Genomic DNA, 16,046 nt, shown 5'->3' on the forward strand with positions numbered 1-16,046 from the left:
CCGTTCACAGCGGAGCCAGCAGAAAACCATCCCAAGCGGAGGCGGATCAGCAGCGCAGAGATGTCGAGGCGGATCAGCAGCGCAGAGATGTCCCCAGCCGATACACAGGCAAGCAGTACATGGCCACCGGATCGGACCGGACCCCCTCCACAGGGGAGAGTGGGACATAGAAGAAAAATAAAAGAAACAGCAGATCAACTGGTCTAAAAAAGGAGTCTATTTAAAGGCTACAGTATACAAATGAGTTTTAAGGTGAGACTTAAATGCTTCTACTGAGGTGGCATCTCGAACTGTTACCGGGAGGGCATTCCAGAGTACTGGAGCCCGAACGGAAAACGCTCTATAGCCCGCAGACTTTTTTTGGGCTTTGGGAATCACTAACAAGCCGGAGTCCTTTGAACGCAGATTTCTTGCCGGGACATATGGTACAATACAATCGGCAAGATAGGATGGAGCTAGACCGTGTAGTATTTTATACGTAAGTAGTAAAACCTTAAAGTCACATCTTAAGTGCACAGGAAGCCAGTGCAGGTGAGCCAGTACAGGCGTAATGTGATCAAACTTTCTTGTTCTTGTCAAAAGTCTAGCAGCCGCATTTTGTACCAACTGTAATCTTTTAATGCTAGACATGGGGAGACCCGAAAATAATACGTTACAGTAGTCGAGGCGAGACGTAACAAACGCATGGATAATGATCTCAGCGTCTTTAGTGGACAGAATGGAGCGAATTTTAGCGATATTACGGAGATGAAAGAAGGCCGTTTTAGTAACGCTTTTAATGTGTGCCTCAAAGGAGAGAGTTGGGTCGAAGATCCATCCATCCATTTTCTACCGCTTATTCCCTTTTGGGGTCGCGGGGGGCGCTGGCGCCTATCTCAGCTACAATCGGGCGGAAGGCAGGGTACACCCTGGACAAGTCGCCACCTCATCGCAGGGCCAACACTAATACCCAGATTCTTTACCGTGTCGCCTTGTTTAATTGTTTGGTTGTCAAATGTTAGAGTTGTATTATTAAATAGAGTTCGGTGTCTAGCAGGACCGATAATCAGCATTTCCGTTTTTTTGGCGTTGAGTTGCAAAAAGTTAGCGGACATCCATTGTTTAATTTCATTAAGACACGCCTCCAGCTGACTACAATCCGGCGTGTTGGTCAGCTTTAGGGGCATGTAGAGTTGGGTGTCATCAGCATAACAATGAAAGCTAACACCGTATTTGCGTATGATGTCACCTAGCGGCAGCATGTAGATGCTGAAGAGTGCAGGGCCAAGGACCGAACCCTGGGGAACTCCACACGTTACCTTAGCGTAGTCCGAGGTCACATTGTTATGGGAGACACACTGCATCCTATCAGTAAGATAAGAGTTAAACCAAGACAGGGCTAAGTCTGACATACCAATTCGTGTTTTGATACGTTCTAATAAAATATTATGATCGACGGTATCGAAAGCAGCGCTAAGATCGAGGAGCAGCAACATAGATGACGCATCAGAATCCATCGTTAGCAATAGATCATTAGTCATTTTTGCGAGGGCTGTCTCCGTCGAGTGATTTGCCCTGAAACCGGATTGAAAGGTTTCACATAGATTGTTAGACGCTAAGTGTTCATTTAACTGCTCCGCAACAATTTTTTCGAGGATTTTTGAAATAAAGGGAAGGTGAGACACCGGTCGGTAGTTTACCATGAGGTCAGGATCGAGGTTAGGTCTTTTAAGAAGAGGATGAATAACCGCTTTTTTGAATGCTAGGGGAACAGTGCCCGAGGAAAGTGATAAGTTTATAATATTTAGCACTGATGGACCTAATAATACAAAGAGCTCCTTGATCAGTTTCCCAGGAAGAGGGTCAAGTAAACATGTTGTTTGTTTTATTCCATTTACACGTTGTAACAATTCCTCTAATGTTATTTCCTCAAAACGAGAGAAACTATTTTGGAGGGCAGTATCCGCCGTATATACAATCGTGTCAGTGTTAATAGAACCCCGTTGTAGCTGGGACGCATTGTCTTTAATCTCCTTTCTAATGACTTCAATTTTCTTACTAAAGAATTGCATAAAGTCATCAGCTGAGTGGGTGGAGCTACTGGAAGGAGTCCCTTGTTGGGTTAGCGATGCTACCGTACTAAACAAAAATTTAGGATCGTTTTTATTACGGAGGATGAGATTTGAGTAATAATTAGCTTTAGCTAAGGTAAGCATGCGTTTATAAGTTATTAAACCATCACTAAATGCTTGATGGTGCACCTCAAGTTTAGTCGTGCGCCATTTGCGTTCCAGCTTTCTGCATAATAATTTCTGAGCTCTAGTTTCTTCTGTAAACCACGGGGTGCGCTTTTTTGGAGCCTTTTTTAACTTTAGCGGTGCTATGTTATCAATGGTTTCGCGCAGGGCGTCGTTAAAGTTGTTAGTGAGGTTATCAATAGAGCCCACATACTTTGGGAATGGTGCCATTACCGAGGGCAGTAGGTCAGCAAGAGTTGTCGTTGTAGCCGTATTAATGTTGCGGCTGCTATAGCAGTTATTATTATTATTAGTTTGACGAACATGCGTCTGAACCTCGAATTTTATAAGGTAATGATCGGACAATACTTTAGTATACGGGAGTATCGTAACTTTGGAAGCGGTGATACCCCTGACAAGCACTAGGTCTATCGTATTACCGTTGCGATGCGTGGGTTCATTTATTATTTGTGTGAGACCACAGCTATCAATTATAGTCTGGAGCGCTACGCACGGTGGGTCCGATGGGGTATTCATATGGATATTAAAGTCCCCCATTATGATTATATTATCGGCGTGTGTCACTAGATCAGCAACGAACTCTGAGAATTCATTGATAAAGTCCGAACAGGGCCCTGGGGGGCGGTAGATAACAGCCAGGTGTAGAGGCAGCGGTGTGACAGACCTCATAGTAAGCACCTCAAACGATTTATATTTATTATTTATGTTAGGACTAAGGTTAAAGTTTTCGTTGTATATTAGTGCGACCCCCCCACCCCTTTTAAGCGGACGGGCAATATGCGCATGTGTAAAGTTAGGAGGACATGCCTCATTTAGCGCAAAAAAGTCGTTTGGTTTAAGCCAGGTTTCACTGAGACCGATGACGTTAAGATTGTTGTCTCTGATGATATCATTAACTAACAACGTTTTGGGAGACAATGATCTTATGTTTAAAAAACCTATATTATAGGTAGTGGGCTGTTTTAGGGAATTTTTGATCAAATTATCCGTAGTAGCAATATTAATAATGTTGTGTTTATTATGCCCAGTGCATTCAGTATAATTACGACCATATATAGGAATTGATACGACGGGAATGTTCCGATTGTTTGATTGTTGCTTTGATAAACTGCACGCATCATGGTTAGCCTCCTCAGTAACGGGGATTTTCCGATTGTTTGTTTGTTGCTTTGATAAACTGCACGCATCATAGTTAGCCACCTCAGTAAAACACATGTCCAACTCTGAAACACTCAAAGCAGAAAAAACTTGTTCTAATTTAACTGACTCCTTAAGAAACATATTAGAGCAGGGGTAGGGGACCTATATCTCTAAAGCCAGATGCGGCTCTTTTGATGACTGTATCTGGCTCTCAGATAAATCTTAGCTGACATTGCTTATTAACACAATAAGTAATGAATAATTCTGCTGGTCTGCAATGAGGTGGCGACTTGTACAGGGTGTACACCGTCTTCCGCCCGATTGTAGCTGAGATAGGCACCAGCGCCCCCCGCCACCCTAAAGGGAATAAGCGGTAGTAAATGGATGGATAATTCTGCTGGTAATCACAGTGTTAAAAATAACATTCAAAATATAAAACATTCTCATGCATTTTAATCCATCCATCCATTTCCTTCCGCACCTGTTCAAGAAGTCGCATTATTGGTAAGAAATATTTTATTTATTATTGGTTAGCTTTTGATATAATAGGAGACTTAATGTACTCTAAAAATATTGTTATTAATTAAAAAGGCATTTATTTGTATTCAGTGTTAAAAAATATTATATGGCTGTCACGGAAGTACATTTTAAAATCTTTGGCTTTCATGGCTCTCTCAGCCAAAAAGGTTCCCGACCCCTGTATTAGAGTAACAGGATGAAACTAAGTTCTGTTGAAAGGTGACATTGCATACTGGATTTGACTGATGGTTTTGATTGATTCTTCAAAAAGTCTTTGATAGTAAAGAAGTCTAAAAATGTTCAGTGCCATAAAGGCTTTGAAATTTCATGACTTGTGTGATAATTCAGACTAACTGGATGGAGTAATTGTTCATGACATCAATAGATGCCTTAGCAGAAGACACCACCTGATTAAATGTAGAACTTCAAAGTAGTGTTAGGTTGATGAGGCATCATGTATCGTTTTGACACATTGCAAAACTGTATTGATACTGTGTCAATACTGTGTCACTAAATACTGATATCTGCTGGACATTAAAAATCCCTACAGGCAACCTATGGACCGACTCAACTGACACTGATTTTATGACCTAGTATATACAATAATATAAACCAAGTCATTGTATTTCATTTAGGATTATTTCATATCTTCATTTAAATAAAAATATATTTTTATCTTTTTTAGATACAGTCAATAAATGATGTGAACATGTATCATAACAAGGAAATCTAAGAGAACGTGTTGTGAATGAGAATACTTGTGGACTGGGAATTTTTTAAATTTTTTTAATTGTATTTTTTTACATGCGCTCTTAATACGCACTATTGATTGATTGATTGAAGCTTTTATTAGTAGATTGCACAGTACAGTACATATTTTGTACAAGCGACCACTAAATGGTAACACCCAGATAAGTTTTTCAACTTGTTTAAGTCGAGGTCCACGTTAATCAATTCTTGGTAAAATGTAATGAGTGATCCTTCGAGCTGGATTTGAACCAGTGCCCTAAGGAAATCAGCATGAGCATTTACAGCCCTCCACTCTACCAACTGAGCTACCGAAACGGTTCAACACAAAATCAAGTACCGTTACAGCCCTAGTAACAGATTGAGTAGAAACTGAGAGAGAACAGGATGAAACGACAAGGAAATGAACACAAATACCTTTTTTTCCGTTATGTGATCAAAATATTCCCACATGGCGGAAATGATCTCCGACGACGATAAATTACAAATGACCAACGACAGAAGTGCGGCGATTCTTTTGGCAGCAGCATCTCGTTGACGGATGCGCTTCCTTATAAACACAGTTTGGCGCGCAGGCGTCAGTGCGACACAGTTCGCATATCGGTCACGTGACCGAAACAGCTCACGATGGGTCACGTGACTTTCGAAAAGCGGTGCGCGCACCGACACGGTTTTGCTTAATGAGCTCGGCGCTTGCGCCGATGCATCGGTGTTGACGGACCCATCATTACTACAAAGAGCTGAATCCTTAATGAATTTCCTGTAATAAGTGGTAAAAGCGGTCTGCCCGGCCGCCAGGCAGCCCATGCGTACCCTGGCTTCCGGCAACATTAGCGATGGTCTGACATGCAAATCGGTCGTACGATCTGGGTATAGCCTGCACGTTGGAGTTCAACCCGGTGGACGAAAGGGTAGCCTCCCTCCGCCTTCGGGTGGGGGGACGGGTCCTGACTGTTGTTTGTGCTTACGCACCAAACAGCAGTTCAGAGTACCCACCCTTTTTGGGAGCACTCGAGGGAGTACTGGAAAGTGCTCCACCGGGTGATTCCCTTGTCTTACTGGGGGACTTCAACGCTCACGTTGGCAACGACAGTGAAACCTGGAGAGGCGTGATTGGGAAGAAGTGCCGCCCGGATCTGAACCCGAGTGGTGTTTTTTTATCGGACTTTTGTGCTCGTCACAGTTTGTCCATAACAAACACCATGTTCAAACATAAGGGTGTCCATATGTACACTTGGCACCAGGACACCCTAGGCCGCAGTTCCATGATAGACTTTGTAGTTGTGTCATCGGATTTGCGGCCTTATGTTTTGGACACTCGGGTAAAGAGAGGGGCGGAGCTTTCAACCGATCACCACCTGGTGGTGAGTCGGCTGCGATGGTGGGGGAGGATGCCGGACAGACCTGGGAGGCCCAAACACATTGTGAGGGTCTGCTGGGAACGTCTGGCAGAGTCTCCTGTCAGAGAATTTTTCAATTCCCACCTCCGGAAGAACTTTGAATATGTCACGAGGGAGGTGCTGGACATTGAGTCCGAGTGGACCATGTTCCGCACCTCTATTGTCGAGGCGGCTGATCGGAGCTGTGGCCGCAAGGTAGTTGGTGCCTGTCGGGGCGGCAATCCTAAAACCCCTTGGTGGACACCAGCGGTGAGGGATCCCGTCAAGCTGAAGAAGGAGTCCTATCGGGTCCTTTTGGCTCATAGGACTCCGGAGGCAGTGGACAGGTACCGACAGGCCAAGCGGTGTGCAGCTTCAGCAGTCACGGAGGCAAAAACTCGGACATGGGAGGAGTTCAGGGAAGCCATAGAAAACGACTTCCGGACGGCTTCGAAGCGATTCTGGACCACCGTCCGCCGCCTCAGGAAGGGGAAACAGTGCACTATCAACACCGTGTATGGTGCGGATGGTGTTCTGCTGACCTCAACTGCGGATGTTGTGGATAGGTGGAAGGAATACTTCGAAGACCTCCTCAATCCCACCAACACGTCTTCCTATGAGGAAGCAGTGCCTGGGGAATCTGTGGTGGACTTTCCTATTTCTGGGGCTGAGGTCGCTGAGGTAGTTAAAAAACTCCTCGGTGGCAAGGCCCCAGGGGTGGATGAGCTCCGCCCGGAGTTCTTTAAGGCTCTGGATGCTGTTGGGCTGTCTTGGTTGACAAGACTCTGCAGCATCGTGTGGACATCGGGGGCGGTACCTCTGGATTGGCAGACGTTGTACCGATCCGTTGTGGTGAAGAAGGAGCTGAGCCGGAAGGCAAAGCTCTCAATTTACCGGTCGATCTACGTTCCCATCCTCACCTATGGTCATGAGCTTTGGGTCATGACCGAAAGGATAAGATCACGAGTACAAGCGGCCGAAATGAGTTTCCTTCGCCGTGTGGCGGGGCTCTCCCTTAGAGATAGGGTGAGAAGCTCTGCCATCTGGGAGGAACTCAAAGTAAAGCCGCTGCTCCTTCACATCGAGAGGAGCCAGATGAGGTGGTTCGGGCATCTGGTCAGGATGCCATCCGAACGCCTCCCTAGGGAGGTGTTTAGGGCACGTCCAACCGGTAGGAGGCCACGGGGAAGACCCAGGACACGTTGGGAAGACTATGTCTCCCGGCTGGCCTGGGAACGCCTCGGGATTCCCCGGGAAGAGCTGGACGAAGTGGCTGGGGAGAGGGAAGTCTGGGTTTCCCTGCTTAGGCTGTTGCCCCCGCGACCCGACCTCGGATAAGCGGAAGAAGATGGATGGATCTGGGTATAGGGGCGAAAGACTAATCGAACCATCTAGTAGCTGGTTCCATCCGAAGTGTCCCCAGGGCAGCAGGCTCGAGAATGTGCAGTTTTATCTGGTAAAGCGAATGATTAGAGGCCGTGGGGCCAAAGCGATCGCAATCTTCGGCGCCAATGTTAATTCCCTAACCGTGACTTAAATGGTTGGCGGCAATATTAGCGATGGTCTGCCCGGCTGCCCATGCGTACTGTACCCTTCGGCAACATTAGCGATGCGCTTCCCGGGCGCCGGGCAGCCCATGCGCACTGTGCCGCCAACCATTTAAGTCACGGTTAGGGAATTAACATTGGCGGCGATTGCATCGTTCCTTAATAACTGTTAAGCCAACCCTTTTATGTTACGGTTTGGAAATTTAAGTGGGCCAACCCTTTTAAGTCACGGTTTGGTAGTTAACATGGGTGCCGATTGCGCAAGAAACCAAGTTATATGACTTTGAGTCATACATAGGCCTGTGTCAGGGGTCGGCAACCCGCGGCTCCGGAGCCGCATGCGGCTCTTTGATCACTCTAATGTGGCAAGTACCCCCTAATCAGAGCAAAACATTTTCAGTTGAAAAAAAGAGATGAAGTAAACTACAGTATATGTCATCAGTTTGATTTATTAAGTTGTATAACAGTGCAAAATATTGCTCATTTGTAGTGGTCTTTCTTGAACCATTTGGAAAAAAAGATGTAAAAAATAGGGGTGGGGTGAGGTGAGTGGAAACTGCTGGATAGAAAAGGGGGGCGTTGGAGAGGGCCGTGCTTCCTTTAGCTCACCTCCTGAGTCCAGTCTGGAGCGAGAGGAGAACCAGCCTCTTCGTGGGTCACCTCTCTGTCGACTAGTCCGTGAGCACGTGCAATTAACACTCCAACCTCGCGTTGTCCAAGTCCCTCCCAGTGATGTAGCCACGATAGCACACAGCTAAACTCTCTCTAATGTTCCCACACTCGCTCTCCCGAGTAGTTATTTCTCCAAGCTGCAACCGCGGTGAACTATCCCCTGTTCAGTATCAACGAAGCTACGTTGCTCGTTAATGCCGGAGCTCTCTAAACACTTTCACTCTTTTACCTGCCGGCGGAAACGTAACCATAGCAACCGTAACCATAGCAACGGTTAAAACAACTTACAGTAACACATTTTAGCTTCCCAAACGACACATATGAAATAGAATTAAATAGTAAAAATATTTAATACCTTAACAGAAATTATCTCCAATCTGCAGAACTAAAGATACCATGAATTGATTAACATAGACCCCGACTTAAACAAGTTGAAAAACTTATTAGGCTGTTACCATTTAGTGGTCAATTGTACGGAATATGTACTGTACTGTGCAATCTACTAATAAAAGTTTCAATCAATCAATCAAAAAGGGACAGTTACACAAATATACAAACCTTCAGAAAATGGTAAATGGGTTGTACTTGTATAGAAAAACCTCCATTAAAGTTGTATAACCACGATGTAATTATATATGTAATGTAGTAACGGGCACATTCATAATAACATGTAACAAGTACTTATTTTGATCATTTTAAGCATACGTGGCACATTAATTAAAAAAACGTGTCATGACGTTCACTTATTAGTGCCCACTGCAGAATTTATAAGAACCAACAAACGTAATAACACAACACTTACTGTAAAAGGTCTGCTGTCATTAGGAAGCCGACTGCTAGGATGTTCATATATTCCCATTTAGATGAAGAATGATTCATAATCCTCGCAAAGAAAAGGGGGTGGAATCAAGGGTCTTTCCGTGTCGTTCTTGCCATTTGCCTGGCCATAATTGGCTGTCGAAGTGTACCAACTTGTTTGAATACATCTTCATCCTTCTACTATTCAGGTGAGAGGCGTGATTAATGACCTAGAATAAAGTTTGATGAGCAAGGAAGCGGTGAAGCAGCTGATCATGTCAACATAGGCACGCAAACTTGTGATCACAGCGCAGCTATAAATAGTTTGTCAGTGTTAGCACTTATAATAACAATATCACTAATACTAGGTTAATATTTAAGTCACAAAATGTAAATGGAGTATTGTTGGCTCTTTTTGGAAGTTTTTTATTGGGTTTTGTGCGCGGAATAGAGGACCTCTCATGGGCTCCGCTGTAAGCGGACTTTTATTTGAATGTAAAAAAGTACATTTGTTGTCATGTCTTTCATAATAATTGTGAACGATAGGCAAAATCCCCCCCAAAAGGGCAGGTTCCCTTTAATCTTTCAAACTAAATGTAATCGATCTTTCCATTTTTTTCAATGTATGTACTGCCTGAAACTTGCTGGTCCTTTTCACTTCATGCAACAAATATTGAATATATCCTGCATTGCAATATTTTGTAAGGATAAGAATGAATACCTATATATCTGCTTGCATGTGAATTATCTGACTCATGGTTTCAAAGCAATGTAATAATCAAATGCATAAGCAATTGTGAAGTAATATCATAAGGCAATGATACATTTATAATTATACATATTCACTGTTACAAGCAGCCCTTTTGAAGGCAGCCATACTGCAATGTGGCCCTCAATTAAAAATAGTTTGACACCATTGGTCTAGAACAGGGGTCGGGAACCTTTTTGGCTGAGAGAGCCATGAAAGACAAATATTTTAAAATCTATTTCCATGAGAGCCATACAATATTTGATAACGCTGAATACAACTAAATGTGTGCATTTTTAAGTAAGACCAACATTTTTAGAGTGTAATTAGTCTCTTGTTTTTTTTAATAACATTGCCATTCTGAAGCTAACCAATAATAAATATAATACCTTTTACCTTTAATGCGACTTATTGAACAGGTGCGGTCGAAAACGGATGGATGGATTAAAGTGCATGAAAATGTTTTATATTTTGAACTTTGTTTTTAACTCTGTGATTACCAGCGGAATTATTCATTACTTATTGTGTTAAGCAATGCCAGCTAAGATTTATCTGAGAGCCAGATGCAGTCATCAAACGAGCTGGCTCGAGAGCCATAGGTTCCCTATCCCTGGTCTAGAACACACTTCAATATAGCCCAGGGAAGATGGACATACACATTTTATCTTTGTGTGCGGCATGTTCCGCCACATAACAAAACGTCACATGTCTGACCATACGATGCCATGAATGTGTAATGAAATGAGTGTTTCCATGCTGACCGCCTGTATACACGCATAAAGTTCATTTAAATGTGTCGGTCTGCACCACTTTTGCACTTGTTATCGATTGTACTTAGTAGAGCACATGTGACACGCCCATTAATCATACACACAGTTTTAGAGTTTGCACATGCTGTACAGCACTTCTTATTTGGACCTGAGTTCATGAGGCTCTAAGTGTGCATGTCTGTTTACCAAAGGGCATGCATGGCATCGGGGAGGAGGTCTTCCTGTCCCTGCCCTGCATTCTGAACAGCAGCGGCGTGAGCAGCGTCATTAACGTGACCCTCACTGAGGCCGAGGTGTCACAGCTGAAAAGGAGCGCCGACACTCTGTGGGGCATCCAGAGGGACCTCAAGGATGTGTGAACTTCGGTAGACCACCGTGATCCGGACCCAGTTTGCACAATATGATCATTTTACGTCATTCCTCTGTGTCCAACTGCGATAATTCTGTAAAAGCACAAAACCAGTGTTGTTTTAACCATGACAAGATTCAAGTATTAAGCACATTTTCTCCCAAACAACTAGTAAATCGAAGAAATACTGTAGTGTTTTTGCTGTTTACCCCAGATTCAAGCACAACCAAAACTAATGATTTAATGTGTGTATTTGATTAAATTCCTGCATTTAATGTGAAACAAATAGAGAAGCTGATCCATCCAGAAGGAACCCAAACAGTTTTCCTCATGTTGCCTTTGTGTCTTACGAAGCAGCATTTCCAGAGCACATGTAGGTTAGTATAAAAGAACTTGAAAGTGCACAAGTTGTAATTGTCCGAGTCTGTGATGGAAGCAGTCAATAAATTTATTCAAACACCTGGCAAAGCACTCTTCTCTGGAATGACACAGTTTATAATTCATAGTCACTGTTACCGCATACAATTCATCCATGATTTTTGAATCAGGACTTAAAATGTGTATCTTACAAGCGGTAGAAAATGGACAGACTATTACATCAATATTTTTTGTCAGCTGGCTGAAATCAGTTAACTATTTTTATTTGTATTATTTTTGTTTGGTTTTTAATATTCATATTCAAGCTATTTGTGAATAAAAAGGGTGTTTCACTACCGCCTAATGGTACTACATGTATGTACACAACGCATGAAAGAGTGATTGTGAATGATAGTGTACAGCATGTGTTTAGGTGTTTATAAGTACAGTAAGTCATGTGTTTTACTTTTTACTTATCAAATGTCACATTTTTGTGGACCAAGTCTACATTTGCTGTGGTTGGCGAGGTGAAATCGACCTCTTCTGGCCCTTTTAACTGCTCTCTTGTAGGTGTAAACTAGATTGTAGTGTTTCCCCAAGCAAAGGCCAAACTGACTCCTGTGGCTGTGGCAGAGGAGCTGTTGTTGTTGTTGACAGTGAAGTGAAGTGAATTGAAGTGAATTATATTTTTATAAGGCGCTTTTCTCTAGTGACTCAAAGCTAGGATGGCGGAAGCGGGAATCAAACCTGCAACCCTCAAGCTGCTGGCACGGCCACTCTACCAACCGAGCTATACCGGTGCTGCTGTTGGGTTTTTTTCACTCAGAAGAAACACAGTTTGGGACCTATGGTGCTTCTTCTCAGATTAATTACAATGGAACCTTGACAAACAGCAACAAAATCAAATAAGCAATCAATATCTAATGATCGATCGATCGATCGGTCCATCTATCTATCTATCTATCCATCTATCATTTCAAAAATACTATTAGATCCACGGATAGTGAAATAATGAATGGCATTTCAATCCAAATCTGTCCATCCATTTATCTACATATGCATATATATAGTTATAATAACCACATTAACCTACAATACTCATGCATATTGTGTAATACTGTACGGTTAAATTGTGTTTAACTGGTATACAAATGTCCACAAACTAAAATTATACTGTATTATCAGTATCATTGTTATACAGTATATATCCACAGTGCAAGAAGGAGCGCTACCGCAGGTCCTTTCTACTCACAGCTATAAGACTTTACAGCGCACTTATGTGATTACTGTGATCTTTTTTTTTGGTGTTCATGGTTTAACAGGGGTTAGTGCATGTGGAGTTTGCATGTTCTCCCCGTGACTGCAGGGGTTCTCTCCTGGTACTCCGGCTTCCTCACACCTCCAAAGACATACACTTGGGGATAGGTTGATTGGCAACACTAAATGGTCCCTAGTGTGTGAATGTGAGTGTGAATGTTGTCTGTCTATCTGTGCTGGCCCTGTGATGAGGTGGCGACTTGTCCATGGTGTACACTGCCTTCCATCCGAATGCAGCTGAGATAGTCTCCAGCACCCCTAGCGACCCCAAAAGGGACAAGCGGTAGGAAATGGATGGATGGATCTACACATATTAGTGAGCAATATGTACTATTTCATACTTGTCATGTCTGTGTGATTATGTTTTGTTTTTTGGACACTCAGGTCCTGTTTTTGCAATTCCTGGTTTGTATTATTACCATGCCAACTAATTAGTTTTCACCTTGTCCCCAGGTCACGCACCTGTTTTCACCAATCACCATAGTATTACTTAAGCCACAGTTATCAGGTAGCCAGCCTGGCAGCATCACGTCCTTCACACCCTCGATAACCTGCTATGCACCTTGTAATCCATGCCAATGATCCATGTCCCGTTCTCGTTTTGTTCCAAGTAAGTTTTGTCATTATTCATGCCACAGTGCAAGTGTTTTGTTTTGTGTTTATAGTTAATTGCCTTTGTGCTAGTCTTTTGTTTAATAGCCAAGTTTTTGTACCGCCATTGTGTGCGGCTTTTGTTTGTTCCTGTTTTTAGTTATAGTGTAAAATAAAAAAAGATCTCTCTACCTTCACACCGTTTCCACTCCATTCGCTTGGCACCTCGGGAAAACCATCCACATCCAAGTTCAAGTCTTGACAATACTATTGTTTTGTTTTTCATTATTCTTTTCTCCTGTTACTGTATGTAAAAACCTGCACTGCAACAAGGTAATTTCCCATTGTGGGATAAACAAAAGTATATCCTATCATATATTTATTTATTTTTTTAAATGTGTTAATATAATAATCGTACCACTTATGATTTATTTTGTATTTAAAAAATATATTTGAATGGAATGTGAAAAAAATTAAAAATATGTCTGTAGTTATGATATATTTATTTGCTATTACTGTCAAGATTTGTTCAAATAATGATTGTATTATTTAGGATTTAGTATGTGTTTTATTTTTTAATTAATTACATTTTAAAAAAAATACAATGGATTTATGTGTATATTATGTCTCTAGTTATGATATGCTGTATTTATTGGATTTATTTTTAAAATATGTCAATACAATTATTGTATTACTTGTGATTTATTTGTTTATTTCAAAAAATATATTACAATTGTTATAATGGATGTAACAAAAAATATATATATATATTACAATTGTTATAATGGATGTACTCCTCTCTGAGTTGCCACCTTATCGTGGTAGAGGAGTTTACGTGTCCCAATGATCCTAGGAGCTATGTTGTCCGGGGGCTTTATGCCCCCTGGTAGGGTCTCCCAAGGCAAACAGGTTCTAGGTGAGGGATCAGACAAAGAGCAGTTCGAAGACCTTTATGAAGAAGAAAAAACATAGACCCAGATTTCCCTCGCCCGGACGCGGGGCACCGGGGCCTCCCTCTAGAGCCAGGCCCAGAGGTGGGGCACAATGGCGAGCGCCTGGTGGCCGGGCCTGTTCCCATGGGGCCCGGCCGGGCACAGCCCGAAGAGGCAACGTGGGTCACCCCTCCAATGGGCTCACCACCCATAGCAGGGGCCATAGAGGTCGGGTGCAATGTGAGCTGGGCGGCAGCCGAAGGCAGGGCACTTGGCGGTCCGATCCTCGGCTACAGAAGCTAGCTCTTGGGACGTGGAACGTCACCTCACTGGGGGGGAAAGAGCCTGAGCTAGTGCGCGAAGTTGAGAAGTTCCGGCTGGATATAGTCGGACTCACTTCGACGCACAGCAAGGGCTCTGGAACCACTTCTCTCGAGAGGGACTGGACCCTCTTCCACTCTGGCGTTGCCGGCAGTGAGAGGCGACGGGCTGGGGTGGCAATTCTTGTTGCCCCCCGGCTCAAAGCCTGCACGTTGGAGTTTAACCCGGTGGACGAAAGGGTAGCCTCCCTCCGCTTTCGGGTGGGGGGACGGGTCCTGACTGTTGTTTGTGCTTATGCACCAAACAGCAGTTCAGAGTACCCACCCTTTTTGGGAGCACTCGAGCGAGTACTGTAAAGTGCTCCCCCGGGTGATTCCCTTGTCCTACTGGGGGACTTCAACGCTCACGTTGGCAACGACAGTGAAACCTGGAGAGGCGTGATTGGGAAGAATGGCCGCCCGGATCTGAACCCGAGTGGTGTTTTGTTATTGGACTTTTGTGCGCGTCACAGTTTGTCCATAACAAACACCATGTTCAAACATAAGGGTGTCCATATGTGCACTTGGCACCAGGACACCCTAGGCCGCAGTTCCATGATCGACTTTGTAGTTGTGTCATCGGATTTGCGGCCTTATGTTTTGGACACTCGGGTGAAGAGAGGGGCGGAGCTTTCTACCGATCACCACCTGGTGGTGAGTTGGCTGCGATGGTGGGGGAGGATGCCCGACAGACCCGGGAGGCCCAAACGCATTGTGAGGGTCTGCTGGGAACGTCTGGCAGAGTCTCCTGTCAGAGAAAGTTTCAATTCCCACCTCCGGAAGAACTTTGAACATGTCACGAGGGAGGTGCTGGACATTCAGTCCGAGCGGACCATGTTCCGCACCTCTATTGTCGAGGCGGCTGGTCGGAGCTGTGGCCGCAAGGTAGTTGGTGCTTTTCGGGGCGGCAATCCTAAAACCCCTTGGTGGACACCAGCGGTGAGGGATGCCGTCAAGCTGAAGAAGGAGTCCTATCGAGTCCCTTTGGCTCATAGGACTCCGGAGGCAGTGGACAGGTACCGACAGGCCAAGCGGTGTGCAGCTTCAGCGGTCGCTGAGGCAAAAACTCGGACATGGGAGGAGTTCGGGGAAGCCATGGAAAATGACTTCCGGACGGCTTCGAAGCGATTCTGGACCACCGTCCGCCGCCTCAGGAAGGGGAAGCAGTGCACTATCAACACCGTGTATGGTGCGGATGGTGTTCTGCTGACCTCGACTGCAGATGTTGTGGATAGGTGGGAGGAATACTTCGAAGACCTCCTCAATCCCACCAACACGTCTTCCTATGAGGAAGCAGTGCCTGGGGAATCTGTGGTGGACTCTCCTATTTCTGGGGCTGAGGTCGCTGAGGTCGCTGAGGTAGTTAAAAAGCTCGGTGGCAAGGCCCCAGGGGTGAATGAGCCCCGCCCGGAGTTCCTTAAGGCTCTGGATGCTGTGGGGCTGTCTTGGTTGACAAGGCTCTGCAGCATCGCGTGGACATCGGGGGCGGTACCTCTGGATTGGCAGACCGGGGTGGTGGTTCCTCTCTTTAAGAAGGGGGACCGGAGGGTGTGTTCCAACTATCGTGGGATCACACTCCTCAGC

The 16,046-nt window shown here is 44.4% G+C and overlaps 1 protein-coding gene across 1 annotated transcript in view; it reads left to right on the plus strand.

Moving 5' to 3' along the window:
• ldhba (lactate dehydrogenase Ba) overlaps window positions 1-11,367 on the plus strand; it is a 37,838-nt gene extending 26,471 nt beyond the window's left edge. The window contains exon 8 of the mRNA XM_061913196.1: window positions 10,749-11,367. Within this exon, the coding sequence (XP_061769180.1) occupies window positions 10,749-10,916 (168 nt within the window). The 3' untranslated portion in view covers window positions 10,917-11,367. The remainder of the gene's footprint in view (window positions 1-10,748) is intronic.
• The last annotated feature ends 4,679 nt before the right edge of the window (window positions 11,368-16,046 follow it).

This window comes from Nerophis ophidion, linkage group LG10 (genome assembly GCF_033978795.1).
Source record: "Nerophis ophidion isolate RoL-2023_Sa linkage group LG10, RoL_Noph_v1.0, whole genome shotgun sequence".
Classification (NCBI taxonomy): Eukaryota; Metazoa; Chordata; class Actinopteri; order Syngnathiformes; family Syngnathidae; genus Nerophis; species Nerophis ophidion.